Source organism: Homalodisca vitripennis, chromosome 1 (genome assembly GCF_021130785.1).
Source record: "Homalodisca vitripennis isolate AUS2020 chromosome 1, UT_GWSS_2.1, whole genome shotgun sequence".
Classification (NCBI taxonomy): Eukaryota; Metazoa; Arthropoda; class Insecta; order Hemiptera; family Cicadellidae; genus Homalodisca; species Homalodisca vitripennis.
Genome location: NC_060207.1, coordinates 23153346 through 23169875, shown reverse-complemented (window position 1 = coordinate 23169875; position 16530 = coordinate 23153346). Strand labels below are relative to the sequence as shown.

Genomic DNA, 16530 nt, shown 5'->3' with positions numbered 1-16530 from the left:
TACTTTCAACTTTGGGAATATGAAAGCCCAATTTTTCTCCTCGCACACTTGTTTTAATGTACGTATGTATTCAATGAACTTATTGAATAGGTCTATTATAAAACTGAGATAATAATACAAATTTCAAATATGCTTTACTTCAAATTTGCTATTGATTATGGTTAATTTGAAAGGATAACAGGATTTCGGACATTTACTATCGTTATATGTTACAAAAATAGAACAGTACATTTAGACAATTGGAACTATCCTTTTTTTCAGGTATTAAAAACTTAATGCATATGGTAATGCAAACACTAATGAATATATGGCGATTAACTTAAGACCACTGAACAAGTTTTACGAGCAAAGAATTCAAGTGTATCTTTCGTTCGTAGCAGTGAGAAGCACACGCTTGAACACTGCTTGATACGTACGCACTACACAATCATGCTGAAGACATCAGGGAGAGTGAGATACTGAGGAGAAAATCAATATAGGTACATTCTAGAGCATGCGACATCTGAGAAAATAAATTGTATCGCATTGGTTAGGGGCAATACCGTTCTGTTGTTTTTCATCTCAAAGACATAGTTGTGTGTTCGAATTATTTTACCTGAGGCATATTAGATTGTTACAATTTGTTTAGGTTTTGTAGCTAATTCTTTTTTATACCGGAGACCAAAGTAGCCTAACTTTAACAGAAAGTTGACTTAGTGGTTGATCATCTGAATATGATTTGAGTTCGTCGCCATAAACTAATTTGGTATGCTTAACATTATATTTTTTGACACCTGAAGAAGAGCATAGGTTCCACCAACTCTCAAAACGAAGTGCTAAATTTCGCAACGATGGCAAATGTTTGAAATACTGTTTTTCAGTTCAAACTTGTTAGATGACTAACTATGTTAGTCAAAAGTGTTGTAAGAATGTTTTTCTCCCTGTTACAGAAGCAGAAGAAGATGAAGACTACTCTCAGAGCGTGAGTGCAATATTCCAACGTAAAGCCTCCACACGCCGCAGTCGCAAGAGAAGACGCTCTTCTAGTCCACTGTTTACGCAAGAGGCGGAAGATAACCAAAACGGTGTCCGTAACCGCAGAAGATCGTCCGTCTTTACAACCAGCTCTGGAGAGTAAGTCTGATGTCATGATGCCATTGTTCAAGGTTTTTAACTTGTAAAACTTAACCAGATTGACTGATATTAAATTCATACAAAAATACATTCATCAATTTAGAAATAAACTCATCTCTTTCACTGTAGTAAAAAATTAGTGCTAGATTAAGTGATTGGAGAATATCAAAGCACAATTAATTAGCCACCAATCTTTGTTTAGATTATTAAGGTTTTATCACATGTATTTGTAACAATATCTATTATCATTGTATTGAATTTATTGATCAGACTTAAAACAAGCTTATCAAGATCTGAATTAATCTCGAACAACAGATAACAATAAATAAAGTGTTATAAATAGCACGTCAGTAGTTGATAAAACAATCTTTAATCTGTTCATTTTCTCTCCAGGTCAGGTACTCCTGTACACTGTAGAACGATTGTCCCTGCAACCACAGTCAGTTTTTTTATGAGCAGTTTACCGCTGGTATTCTTTTATTGTTTCTGATAAGTTGATGAGAAATTTTGTTCCAGCAAATGTTGACTTTGTCTCACAGAATGCTGTCCTATTTAAGTGTAGCGCATAGTTGTGGCATATCTAGTAGGTATCGTTAAAAGACATTTCTATCTCAGGACTTACTCCAAACCAATTCATGTGTAAATGTAAGGCCGGTGGGTTAAATTGGGTACACAAAACAGATTCTTAGAATGCATCTTAGATGTATGAAGTTTAAAAACTTCTGAAACAATATTATTACTCCTTCATAAGTGTAAGGCCAGTGGGTTAAAGTTGGTGCACAAAACAGTTCCTAGAAATCATATATGATCTAAGACGTTTAGTAACCTCTGAAAAGATAGGATCACTCCTTTATGATAAGAGCTCACTAATGAAGAAGAGAGAGTAATCCAGAATTGGAAACCTGGCATGGAGGGTTAAAGAACTTCTATGTGGCCGAAACTCTCCTCTCACCTCTCTGACCGAGAAACGTGAAAAACGAGATAGGTTTGGTGGCCTTTAAAAAGGCCTTTTGTGGGGCGATGTCGCGCGGGCTAGATCTTCTGCCCCACAAACGGAAAGAAGCCTCCAGTGAAGCCCTCCATCTTCAGTTACCTGGTTTTCTATCATCAATTTCTGAAGTTGCAGCTCCAGTATTTGGATTAATTTCCCTAGATTTCATACAATTTAAAATTTTTAAAGGAATATACTCCTAAGCATTCTTTTCTCAGTCATTTTGAGGGTTTCCTCTTGCATATTTACTAATGCAGTGCAACTAATATAACACTTGAACTTTATTCAACAGCACTGCCATATCAGTGGAGGATGCTGTACAAGAGCAGATTCTGCAGAACATAAAACTCCATAAAGAAGTACTTAGTAGCGTGAAGCAGCAGCCATGGAACATGCGACGAAAACTGCGACTGGTGAGACAAGCACAAGCATACATACGCAGACATGAAGGGGAGCTGCAGGAGCGACTTGCACAGAGTCGTAGTACCCGGGATATACTGGCCCGCTTCAACATTGTCCTCATCAAGGTACCAGAATCATCAAATGACTATCTCTATAATAGTCATTTATTAACAACAATAAATCTAAAAATCAACAACAGTAAACCCTATAAATGTATTGTGTTTATAAATGACCTGTAACTGATTCATCAAGTATACTTTGCTCTGTTTTAGCACTGGCAGCACACCAAGAGAGAGTTGGCTAACCTGATGAATGTACTGATCCCCTGGGAAATCAGAATCAAAGAGATTGAATCTCATTTTGGATCGGTGGTTGCTTCATATTTCACATTCCTACGTTGGCTATTCTGGGTAAATCTTGTGACTGCTGTTGTCCTTATAGTGTTTGTTGCCGTCCCTGAGGTGAGTTCACGACATAATATTTTGTTGAAACTTACTTAATTTAGTGGGTTACTAGTATCATTTTATATCTCGTAACTATTTTATTCCAAGTAGATGCTGATGGCCAACAAGCAAAAGGCTGGAATGCGAAAGAAGATGACGGAAGACGAGAAGGCCAATGCCACCAATCTGTTTACCCTTTGGGACTTTGATGGAGTCCTGAGGTACTCGCCCCTATTCTACGGTTACTACTCTAACCAGGACCCAGAGGACAAGAGTTTGGCCAAAAGCATCGGCTACAGGATGCCTCTTGCCTACTTCCTCACAGAGCTCGTGGTCTATATTTACAGTTTCGTAGCCATACTGCGCCGGTCAGTGATCACATTCCCAATTCCAATTTTTCTACAAATTACTTTATAAGTAAAGTTAATAAAATAACATTTCATTTTCTACAGGATGGCAGAGAACTCTCGCCAGAGCAAGCTGTCGGAGAAGGATGACGAGTGTGTCTTCACATGGAAACTATTCACTGGCTGGGACTACATGATCGGAAACTCTGAGACTGCCCATAACCGCACTGCCTCTATCATCCTGGGCTTCAAGGAAGCACTACTCGAGGAAGCTGAGAAGAAACGAGATGAAGGCCGCAAGTATGTATGCTGTGGGATGATTAGAGGTGGAATATATAGAATATGAGATAGGTTCGTTTAGGATAAAATTTGTGAAACTCCTAAGTGAAAGACAACAATAAATATTTTAAAAATCTATAGCTGTCTCAAATGTTTGCAGGCATATAAGGAAAATTAGTAATTACATTTTTAAACGTTTAACATTTAATTGTGGCAGAATTTGATTATTCAGTGAAGTCCAAATAATAAACAATTATTTAATATATGAGGCAATCTGAGTGTGTTGGGGCTAATTCTTTTGTACTAAAGGTATTTTCAAACACTCTCGAAGAGAGAGTAATAAAAACACAACGTATCAATATTTTTAATACATCCATTAGTTTGTTATGTTTAATAAATTCTTGTATTAATCTTTCATAATGTGGAATGGTTTAAATGTTTAAATAATAACCCTTTATATTAATATATAATATAATATATTAATATAATAACATTTATTTAAAGTCAACATTAATTTATTCTTATATTATTTTTACTGGTCTAAAGGAATTTTATTTAAGAGATCGATTCCCTTATCAACCCTATTTTGTCTGTCCTCATGGGCCACTGACATGGCTATCTGTAACTCAGATTCAAAGTTTTTCAAGCCAAAAAAGTTCAAAATTTTATTTTTAAACCAACGGCACTCCTTACTACGAAAAGTTTTACTTTGAACACCATATTACTTACGATATCGTAATTTTGCACTAAATGGTTTTAAATGTCTTAATGTCATATTTCTTTACAATTAATTTTAAAACTTTCCAAATATTTAAAGATTTAAGTTGTGTAATCCAAAACATTGTTTTGGTATCTCCCTATGATTTTATAATAATATTTCCACAACATCAATGAAGGATGAATTTAGTTCTAAGGCAATGATGACCTATTTTAGAACTTCCTAGTTGAGATTCCTATTCACCGATTCCTAATAAATATGTCCCATATATTTCATATAAGTTTCTAATGTCCAGTGCTTTGTGACAGCTGGAAGGTCACCAGTCTGCGTGTATTCGCGCACCTGAATGTGTTGTGGTTGCTGGGTTCGTCAGTGTATGCTGTGATACTCGTGGTACATCGCTCGACACAACCTGAGGCCGAGAACGGTTGGTGGCGCAAGAATGAGATCACCATCGTCGTCTCACTTATCACCACGCTATTTCCGGCCTTTTTCGAAGTTCTTGGCATCATCGAACAATATCATCCTAGAAAGAAACTGCGTATGCAGTTAGCCAGGTAGCTTGTTCAGTCTTACCAATACAAAAACAGTTAATACTATGCTAATGTGTAATGGGATAAACATAACACAACGTTAGCTATGATTCAATTATTCAAATTCCTTAATGACAAAACTTTAAGAAATTTGTAGTGTCAATTACTTCGTACAGTTAAGTATGTGTACGGATAAAAGAATATAAACAAGGTGTAATATTTTTGTGTAATGTAGCGGATGACGAGGAAACTTTTTTTTAATATAGAAAGCATGTTCAAATATCTAGCTGCCTCTTAGTGGTAAGTCCTTGTTGTCATCCATGAGGATTTGTGTAGTCTTACTCCAATGTAAGAAGGATTATTTTCTGTCGGGGTAGTTGTGGGTGGTTTAGCCTAGGGAGCTCTAAGTTAGCCACTTCCTGAGAGACTTGCTTTATGTACAATGACGGAACAGTCTTCATTTGAGGCTGAGTGCAGACATAATACAGCTTGAAAGGTCACTGAGAAAGAGTATAGATAATATAGGATCTAAGAATGATCCTTGAGGTATGCCTATAACATTATAGTGGTTTTGATCTTAACAACCAGTATGATTCTACTGACTCATTATTGATTTCATAACGTTCGGTTCTACCCTCCAGTAGGTATTATAGGTTTTTTATATGTTATGCAGTGCCTAGAACATCAAATTTGTGCAGTATCTACGTCACAGTCCAAGCAGTCAAATCTAATGAAAATAATAATTTGTTTTGATTTCAGAATTATGGCTTTAAATTTATTGAACATTTACACTTTGATTTTTGCTTCGTTCTCAAAAATAAATGAGATGGTAAGTTCAATTAATTGATTGGTATTTGTTGTTATTTAATTCACTTCTTAATCAAAATCTAATGCATGTTAACGTATTTATAAGTAAGTAAGTGTACACAGATCAAAATTACTGATTATAATCTCAAATCAATAAAATGCCTATGTTTTGTATTTAATCGTATTTCCAAATATATCCATTATTTATTAATTACAAGATTTTTTGCCAGTAAAGATAACACCTAGCTTTTATTTCAAGAAGAAAAATGTCAAAAAGTTATAAGGCTAGGCTGAAAGAAGACCACACGTTTTTCAACAAATCATATAATGGAATGTAAGCCTTTCTCTTTCACATAATTTGTAGTATTTTAAATAGCCATTCTATAAACCTGTAATGGTGGAAAAAACGGTTGATTGACTCTGTAATAAGGGCACTGCCACACTCATACTGACCGTAGTTAAATGGTTAAATACGGATAACATTACCTTCTCTCCTTGAAATTTATTTAGTTTCAGAATAGATCTAGTACTAAATTTGATAATGTTTTAATCAACCTTGAACTGTTTAAATATTATGTGTTTACTTTCTAATTTATTTTAATGTTTCTAAAAAGAGCATGAGAACCTATAATATTTCATTAACGTATCAAAACTTTTTCAATCTGATTTTTATTGGGTTTAAGCTATGATTAAATTGTTTGAGATATGTTGAAACTTATCTAAAAGTTTACTGTGTTTATTTCAGAGCAACACACTTCAAGCTCTCAGACCAAAGAATGACTCTTTTACAACATCTCAGCCTCCCTCAGCAGCTTACCAAGTCGGAGCTAAGTTTCCAAAATCCCTCTCCATATCAGAACCATATACTTATGAATGGAATTCAACTTTGTCAACTGAAAAATTTATGAATTGTAGGAACATAACTGTTCCTTGTTCTTCAACAACAGCAATTACCATGATGACTGTACTCATGTCTGTTTTGGCTGCAAATAGTACATTTACTCCATTGTCTTCTAATGATGGACATTCTTTCAGTAGTGTTTCAACTCTTCCTTCAACGCCATTATACAATTCAAGCTCTCAGAATCTGACCACTTCTTCACAGTTGACTGGGCTTGATGATACAACATCTACTAATCTGGGAATGTACTCAAGTCTAGATCCGTATTCAACAACAGATTTTGCAGTAGAATTTGATGGTGACCAAATTAATGATTTCAAAGATTCTGATGAATTCCTTAGCGTTGACAGTAGTTTTACAGACTCTACAGTCAGTGAAAGTGTTCAAGAGTCAGGTGAAACTGCAGTAAACACAAATGTCCCTAGCTTATCCGAGACAACACAATTAACAGAACTGACTAACAATGATGTGACTGTGGAAAACTCTACACCATCTGATAATTACCCGAGTTCAATAGAATTATCTACCCAGGATTTTGATTTTACAAGTTCATCAACTTCCAGTGACTCAGTTTCTCCTGAAAGCACATTAGTGGAACAAATATGCATCAAAACTGTATGTGACACTGTTCCTTCAGAACAGTCAACTACAACCCGTACTGATCAGCGGATTTCACTTCCAGTGTCCACAACACAAACAATGGTATCAACCACCCCCACCACTACTACTTCTAATACAGGTAAGTTTCAATTATTACCTTAATCATTTTTTAATCAAACAGAAAATATTTATAAATAGTGTTTGTTATTGGTTTGATACTGTATACATATACAGATACTTTTTTGTTAACAGGTTTACAAGGAATAGTTCATTTCATTGCTAGTCTTATAAGTTTCATTACTAGTTTATTGTGGGTGTCTGTCACAGAACTGACAGACAACGGAACAAGAACGATGGAGTGGCCGTGTATGTAGGGAAACACTTATCTTCAACTGTAAAACAAGTGGCTTTAGGGGACGTTTACGGTATTGCGTTAGATTTTATATTTTTTAACAAACATTTTAATGTACTAGCTTTATACAGGACTTTTGACAGTGACATGGATATGTTCTTGGAAGGATTACACAATTATTATAAATTTATGGGTAGAAACAAAATGTGCATATTACTAGGACACATAAACTTGGACTTACTAAAAAATGACATACACATTGACGAATATAAAAACTGCTGTGTTGAAGCAGGACTTGTACAATGTATTGATAAACCTACCAGAGTAACTGAAAAGAGTCAGTCCAGCATCGACCATATTTTCGTACGATACAGTGACATGACCAAGGTGAAAGCCGCCATTTTCCAGACGGCTTTCACGGACCATTACAGTACTGCCCTTACGATAACAGAAACTGCTACGGACACTGACACTCAACTCCCCCCTCGCACTTACGTAGACCATGCCCTACTCACTGACAACCTCGCCAAGTCCGACTGGGAGGCAGTGCTGAACTGTCTGGAAGTCGATAGTTATGCTAATATCTTATGCGAAAATATCAAAAACTCAATAGAAAGTTCTAAAAAAGTAGTAAAAAACGAACAGACGAGAAGAAAAAAATTGAAACCATGGATCACATATGAGCTAATCCGAGCAATACGTGAGCGGGATAAATTAAGTAAAGTGGTAAAAAAACAACCATTTAACCCAATTGTCAGAGAAATCTTTCGAGCACATCGCGCAAATGTCAGTAACTTGATCAAGCAAACAAAAAGGAATTATTATAGATCAAAGATTGATCAATCCGGAAAAGATCCAAAAATTCTCTGGGGAATTATTAAAGAATTGGCAGGGAGGGATGTACAAAAAGACGTTTTTAAAATCCAAAAATATTTTCCACATATTAATGTAAACAATGATTTGTTTAAAAATGTAGCAGACGAATTTAATAACTTCTTTGTGAATGTAGGCGAAATATTAGCAAACAACATTAACCCTAGCGGCGACCCAGTTGTGACTGACGAGGACTACCGACAGAACAGTTGTTTCACACTGCATACTGTCACAGAGGAACACATCTTACGTCATGTATCCGGTCTGCGGGGAGGGTCTGCCCCCGATTGCGATGGCTGAAATGCTGAAGTTCTTAAATTTAATTTAAATATTCTTTGCAAACCTTTACTACACTTAATTAATTTGAGCATTAGTTCTGGTACTTTCCCAAATATTTTTAAAATAGCTAAAGTTATATACTGATTCATAAAGCCGACGAATATACCGATAAAAGTAATTTCCGACCGATATCTCTGTTAAGTGTTTTGTCTAAAATATTGGAAAAAATAATAAAAGAACAGCTGGTCGAATATCTCTTTACTCATGATATTATGTCGAAGAATCAGTATGGATTCCGGTCAGACAAAAACATTTCAAATGCTCTATTCGATGTCTGCAGAGAAATAAATCAAGCAATAGCAAGTCAAGAGCGTCTAATGTTAATTTTTTTAGATATAAAAAAGGCATTTGATTCTGTAAACAGGAATAAGCTCTTAGATAAGCTCAAGGCTGTGGGTGTTCTGGGTGGCGCTCTTTCGTGGTTCCAGTCCTACCTCACAGATAGGCGACAGATAACAACGATATGTGGTGTCAACAGCGATCAAATGCCCATTAATTACGGAGTGATCCAAGGAAGCACACTTGGGCCCATTTTATTTCTATTATATATCAATAATATATCTAAGTTGAATATAACAAGTAAATTAGTTCTTTTTGCCGATGACACTCTTATTTTAACGCGGGGAAAGACCTGGAATGAAGTACGCTTAAATGCTCTAAGTGATTTGGCAATAGTGAAAACATGGCTCGATCAAAATATTTTAACACTAAACATTTCAAAAACTAAATTTATGCCAATTTCGTTGTCTACACAATCAGATTATGTACTCTCTGACTTGACCATTCACTCTTGTGGAAATTACACAAACACTAATTGTAACTGTGGAAATATACAGCGTGTTAGCAGTTACAAATATCTGGGAATTATATTTGATAATCGTATGAAATGGACGGAACATGTTGAGTATTTGAAAAACAGATTAAGGAAATATATTTTTGCTTTTAAAGAGTTAACAAATATTCTGAACGTAAACGAAATTAGAGTAGCTTATTTTGCATTTGTACAGTCGATTCTGTCTTTTGGTATTATTGCGTGGGGTGGAGCAAATAAAACTTTAATTCATAACCTTAGTATAATTCAAAAATCAATATTAAAAGCTGCTTTTAGGAAGAGTAAGCGTTGCCCGGCCAGTACCCTATTCCAAGAGACTAGAGTTTTTACAGTCAGACAAATTTTCATTAAAACTGTATTAATACACACGTTCAATAATTTTACCGAAATATTTATTCCAATTACTCATAATTACAGCACTAGATACTCTAGAAACATAGGAATTACTACCTCCAATCTTATTAAATCTTTTTCAACTACTAATTGTTATTACATTTCTCAACTACTCTACCGAAATTTGTGCTTAAAATATGAAGGCGTAGAACTTTTTCAAACAACTGCATTATCGACTTTTAAAAGGAAAGTGTCGGAACTGCTTATCAGTCTCAGTGACGAGGAAGTCGAGGCCCTCATTGTGACCGGGTACAACAGGCGGACCTGACCTTGACCCCCCTCACCTACCCCTCAGTCATTGCGTCATGTATTGTTGCGTCCGGCTGCCCCTGGAAGGAAATAGTTGTATCCGACAGATATTAGATTGTTATGGTTTGATATATTTTTATTTATTTTTTTTATTTTTTATTTTTAGCTTAAAGAGGTGGGTTTGTTGTCATCGTTAACTGATTGCTCGAAAACTATAAACATTAATGTATTGTATTTCTTTTATTGTTTTACTATTTAATTTTTTCTTAATTACAAAATATTCTATCACATATAACTAATTTTTTTTTTTCTAAAAATCCGTTCCTATATCGTTGCCATAATGGCTCGGGTCTACGCACAGGCTACTTGCCCATGTAGACCCTATTTTTCCCTGATGGAATAGTATTATTGAATATTTGCAGCCGTTTTTTACCATATTTAGATGATTTTCTATTATGTTAATAATGGATGTAGGATTTATAGTAATATAGATACATTGTACGTGTTATTAATTTGTATTTGGGAAATAAATATTATTCATTCATTCATTCATTCAAATAATACATAATTTCCTTAAATTATTCAGTGAAGGTCAGATATTGATTTGGTCTTCATATATGAAAAAGTCAGTAAATCTCAATCAGGATTCCTTATTTTAAAATAAGTTTAGTGCATGGGAAATTGTATCATTAAGATCAATTTATGGACTGTTGAAAGCAGGAAAATAAAAAGATGATAATAGTTGACTATTCTTGATGATCTGTACAGCATCTCCTGATATGGAAGTCCTTCAGTACTCAGACCTCACTGCATATATTGACTCTCTGGATGCTGATACCTGCAAGAAGCTAAGACCTCTCTGTTGGGAGACAATGTTTGGCAGAGAGATGGTGAAGCTCACCGTCATGGATCTGGTACAGATTACATCATTTTTGTAATAAATGACGAAATAAGGTTAGAAATAAATATGAAGCAATGCATTTACCATAATGCACTAACTAACGTTATCTAATTCTGTAGGTGATGACTGTACTGTCCACTTTGATGGTAGACTTCTTCCGAGCACTATTTGTGAGATTCATGAACAACTGTTGGTGCTGGGACCTGGAGAAGAAGTTTCCTCAGTATGGTGATTTCAAGATTGCAGAAAATATCTTGCATCTGGTAAACAATCAAGGAATGGTATGGATGGGAATGTTCTTCTCCCCAGGGTTGCCTCTCATTAACATTATCAAGTTGGCCATCATGATGTACCTTCGCTCATGGGCCGTCCTCACTTGTAATGTTCCTCATGAGGTAACAAACATACCATCTTTACTTTGATTTAAATATAATTTGTTATATGAGCCCCCTTGTGGAAATATTTTTTCTGGACATACATTTTACTATTCTGTCACAATTCCTCATTGTTCATTAAATGTCCATGATTAGTACTATAAGTATGTAATATCAGCTTTTTCTTAAAAGACACAGCACTTGGAGAGAGCAGTTCAATAACTGATTAACATGTACATCTGATTTTTATAACTAAGTGAAAATTTTGTTTTGGTAATTTTATTGTTGACAATCCAAGTTATCTGGAATTGCGAGACTCTATGATAGTTGAATATGAATATTTGAATGGGTCCCTCGAACAACGTTGTAACTGACAAAAGTTAAATTTTTCAGGAAGTGAAAAAAACTTTCTGGTTGGGATATTTTCTGTGGAGATGAAGTTATTTTGATGTAAAACTATTCATTGTATAAAATAACAACTATATAACAAATATTAACTTTAAATGTATTGCGTAACTTGAGTTGTAAGTGGATTTACATCCAAATTTTATGGAACAACGTTGTAACTAACGTCAGTTACAACGTTGTTCTTCGGACAAGTCACAGTTTAAAATATGGGCTTTGAAAAGATGACACTAGAGTTCAGATAAACAGTAGTTTATTATTATGTAATACTTAAGTAAGACACAATTGATATGTATTTATAAAAAAGGACTTTACAGTATTCATTGTTCATTTTACTAAAATATTCAATCATGTAAAATTTTACATTTTATTCATGTAAACTATATTGGTTATTCCACTGCAATATTCTCGTAAAATGGAACATACTCTTGAGGTATGTACCTGCACATATCCAGTAAGTCTTTTTTCTTAGCAGCTTTGATTGGTAAGGTGCCTTCATATAACCATGGGAATTGTTGAACTACAATGGGAGGATATCTACGCACCTCCTTCTTTGAAGGCCTCTTCTTCTGTGAAGTGCTCGTCTTTGATGTATTTACATCATCTCGTTCTCTTATTATTTTGGATAATACATGACCATACCATGGCTGTAAGACATTGTGAGCCGTCCTGCCGCGGAAAATAGTTGGGTCGTCTGCAGTCATTTGATACCAAACATGGTTTGTAATATTAAACTTATTTGTGGCCAAGCTATTCAACACAATGCCTGTGTTTTTAAAGTCCTCAGTGTTCATAAGATAAACAGTAAAAGGGTGATTTGAATTTGCATGAGCTATTATTTCAACCCATTGGAAGGGGACATAAACGTGCTTGCCTTTTTTTGCCTTTTCTATCAAAGCGAAATCTCGATCGCATGGGAAGAAGCTATGACCTGTAGTCATGGATTTTTGTTCAACAATAGTAAAGAAATGATTGGTCACCAGGTGCTGCATTACACCGATCAATCTCCAGTTATTGTTTTGGCCGATGCAGCGGTCTGACCAAAGCTTCAGTGTACGGGTTTGGCCTGGTTTGAGCTTTTGAAAGTTGAGTTCAATATACAGTAGAGTCCCGTTAATCCGACCTAATTGGGACCGAGCCCTATTCGGATTATGTGATTGTTCGGATTAGCCAGAATTACAGAAAAATACGGTTTTAAACTTGAGAATGGGTCTATTTTGTTATAGAATTATCAACATTTTTATTAAAACATGTTTTCTGACTGTTGCATTGTATTTTTTGACAAATAAACGTGTTTGCGAGTACTAAGCACATTTACCGTATTTAGTGTGAGAGTTCTATTGTTAAGCAATGTGAGCGTACTGGATATTGTACGGGTCCACGCGTTCAATAGTTGTACGAAACTACGCGTCATCCAATAGACTCTCTTCAATGCGACAGAAGACAATAACTGAATTTATGTCTTTTAACAATATTAATATTGTACTCAATAATAATATCAGTACTGTACGTCCAATTTTTGTTTGATTTCACTTCTTAATACAGTAATTTAACTCATACTTAACCTGAAAGTTTCAATTTGGTACTGTATTTAACTTCATTATTTATGTACTGTACCGTACACAATTTGTCTTAATAAAATACTGTATGTCTATTTAATTAAAGTTTTCTTTGTTTATGTACGAAATGATGCACCCATTTTCATTTTTTATGTAATTAGTTCCTATAACTGTTCATTATCGTTATAAATAATTCCTCCTGGACCTGTTCGGATTAACCGACGTTCGGATTACACGTGTTCGGATTAGCGGGACTCCACTGTACTTTAAAATACATGATGCTATTTCCGCTGATCCCCGTTTGCCTACAGTTTCATTCCATACAAACATACAAGCTTCATTCTTGCCCATGTCGTGCACTGCTAAATTGTAGCATGAGAGCTGTCGTTGATAAAATACATTGTTGTGTGTGAGATTAGGGCAAAACAAAACCTGCTGAAGGTCTACACACAAAACTACATCGGTAGGATTTTGTTGAGCATCTACCTTGTCTTTATCCAGAGCCTTGTAAGCAGCATCTGCCCTAAAATGATGTATTTTACTTTCAGCCTCTATTTTCTTTCTTTCGTTTTCATTTTTACACTCTGCAAGTTGAATGTATAGGCGATCACAATACGCACATGTATCGGACCTTGGCAGACCAAATCGTAATTTAAAATTACTGTTAAAAATGTCACGGTATAAGTGAAGTTTTACATTGTTCTCTGGATGCTGAATGCGAAGAAGTTCCCACATTTTTGTAACATTCAATGACGGATCCAAACATTTTGATTGGCTGTCTCTCCGTGAATAGTGATTTTCCATATATGGGAATGAGAGAATATGCTGTTTTATAAGCTCTTTGGTCTCTTCAGAAACATGTCCATGTTTACCATGGGACCCACGGCAATCAGATAAGGGCTTATTAAATTTGATTTTCTACAAGCATCTGGATACGACGAGGAGTGATTTTAAAAATGTGGCACATTGCTTTTTGACAAATGCGAATGTTACTATCTGTTCTGGGGAGATAATACTCAACAGTACAATGCCTCTTGGAAATACCTTCACTCACCGTATGGCGATTGATATCAACTACCTTGATACACGAGTTGGCGAGGAATGCAGTCTGGCTGTTGTAACTCAATCCATGAAAGTTCTTGAAGTGTTGTAGGATTTCCTCATGATTAAGTTGACCACATTGGAACTTGCAGCTGCATTGTCTACCCTGTAAGCAAATAAAGTGTATTAATATAGGTGCCTTTTCAATTTATTATTTTTGTTATAATTAAATTTTTGTTACATTATTGAGCAAATCAGAAGAGTAGTTTGGAGATATACGTGATGTATGGTGTTGAACAGAGCAATAGATTCAGATTTTTAATCGGCTTCAATCAAACACAAAAGGTTAATTTAAATTTCAATTAATTACAAAATGCATTGGAATTTTAGTTTAGTTATTATTATTAGTTTTAAAAAAACATAGTGTTTGTGAAGACGTGTTTATACCAGGTTGTTTTACTATAAGTATTAAGTGTAGATACAACGTTGTTCTGCTTACCATTTCAGGTGGTAATTTTCCAGGAACGGGCTTCTTCCTCTTGGAAATGTAGGGGTTCCCAGCATCCCTGGCTCTTTTGCGGTTGGTGTCTTTCCATTGATTAATCTTAATTTTGCGTTTTCTTCCCTTATTCAAACGATTTTGAACGCCGGGTGAAATGACAACGCCAGGTTCGGACGACATCATGCTAGATACAACGTTGTTCTGAGCGCGGATGGCAGTTTCCCGTTCAGGGCTGCCAGGGCGGTTTTATTCAAAACAAAATTTACCAAACGATGCAGAATGATAGTTACAACGTTGTTCCGCGAAAAAGTCATTTTCATAAAAGTTGTCAGTTACAACGTTGTTCGAGGGACCCATTCATTTCTTATGTCGTATAAGCCATCCATAAATATCTAGGCATGAGGCTTATGAAATGAATTTTCTGCAAAGCCAGTATGTGATGTTATGACTGATAATATAGTGTTGTCAATAAAACCGGTATATTTCCAATGCTACCTTAACAATACAAATAAGATATTTCTTGGAAGTAGCTGGAAAAGAAAGGAGGATACTGGGAAAGCTTAATTTAACACTTTGGCTACCCAAGGGTCACAGTGATTAATACTCGAAGTTACAACACACACTAGTAGGGTAACATTCGGTATTGAACATGTCATTTTGTTGTAATGGGACTGGCCAAAAACATTCTAGGAATATTTTATGACACTGCATGATGAATGTCAAAAATGTATTTCCAGTTAAACAGTTAAAGTCATTGAAGAAGCAATCAAGAGAATTGTTTGATGTACAGGTAGTATTCAGAGCATCTCGGTCCAATAACTTCTATCTGGCCTTGCTGCTGACGATGCTGTTCCTCTGTGTGCTACCGGTTGGCTATGCAGTCGTCTGGGTAGTGCCCTCCTGGCACTGTGGTCCCTTCTCCAACTACCAGAAAATATACTATATCTTCACCAAGAGTCTTAAAAAGGTATTGTTGTTTGTTAATCAATGTTTGCAAAGTAACATCTTTCTGAATATTTTTTTTAAACAAAAAGATTGAGTTGAATAAAAATTAGTCTATACTGCTATATTATTACTGTATATACGGTATACAAACAAAATCGAATAATGTCTGTCTGTGTGTTTGCTTTAGTCAATATAACATAAAAACTACATGATTAATTGTAATGAGATTTTACATGGATAATTTTAGGGTCCTTGGTTAACAATAGACCTATTCCTATTTCAAAAATCCCTCCAGGCTACTTCCCACTGGTCTTGAAAACTCCTTTAACACCCCTGCCAAAGTCAAGAATAATAATTTATACACATTTAAACAGTTGATAATAAATTATTGTTGTGGTTTATCTTACAAAATGTGACATGCAGAAGTTTTTTTGTCTGGGTTTGTTTTATTGGAATTTTAATCAACTGTAGTAAAATCATTCATTACATCATGAACCTGTTTACTGAAAATCTTAGGAATTCAACTTTATTTTATTTATTTATTTTATTTACATGCAACAATACAGGTTACACACCCAATTACATTGTGCATGTTTAAATCAAGATGACATGCAATAATATTCACACATTC

The 16530-nt window shown here is 35.1% G+C and overlaps 1 protein-coding gene across 1 annotated transcript in view; it reads left to right on the top strand.

Annotated features, from left to right (window-relative positions):
• The window catches only part of LOC124355516 (transmembrane channel-like protein), a 31270-nt gene that overhangs the window by 6578 nt on the left and 8162 nt on the right, over positions 1 to 16530 (top strand). The window contains exons 3-13 of the mRNA XM_046806710.1: positions 930 to 1113; positions 2397 to 2631; positions 2779 to 2967; positions 3061 to 3317; positions 3402 to 3596; positions 4602 to 4850; positions 5586 to 5655; positions 6379 to 7273; positions 10941 to 11086; positions 11193 to 11468; positions 15745 to 15921. Coding sequence (XP_046662666.1) covers positions 930 to 1113; positions 2397 to 2631; positions 2779 to 2967; positions 3061 to 3317; positions 3402 to 3596; positions 4602 to 4850; positions 5586 to 5655; positions 6379 to 7273; positions 10941 to 11086; positions 11193 to 11468; positions 15745 to 15921 — 2873 coding nt within the window. The remainder of the gene's footprint in view (positions 1 to 929; positions 1114 to 2396; positions 2632 to 2778; positions 2968 to 3060; positions 3318 to 3401; positions 3597 to 4601; positions 4851 to 5585; positions 5656 to 6378; positions 7274 to 10940; positions 11087 to 11192; positions 11469 to 15744; positions 15922 to 16530) is intronic.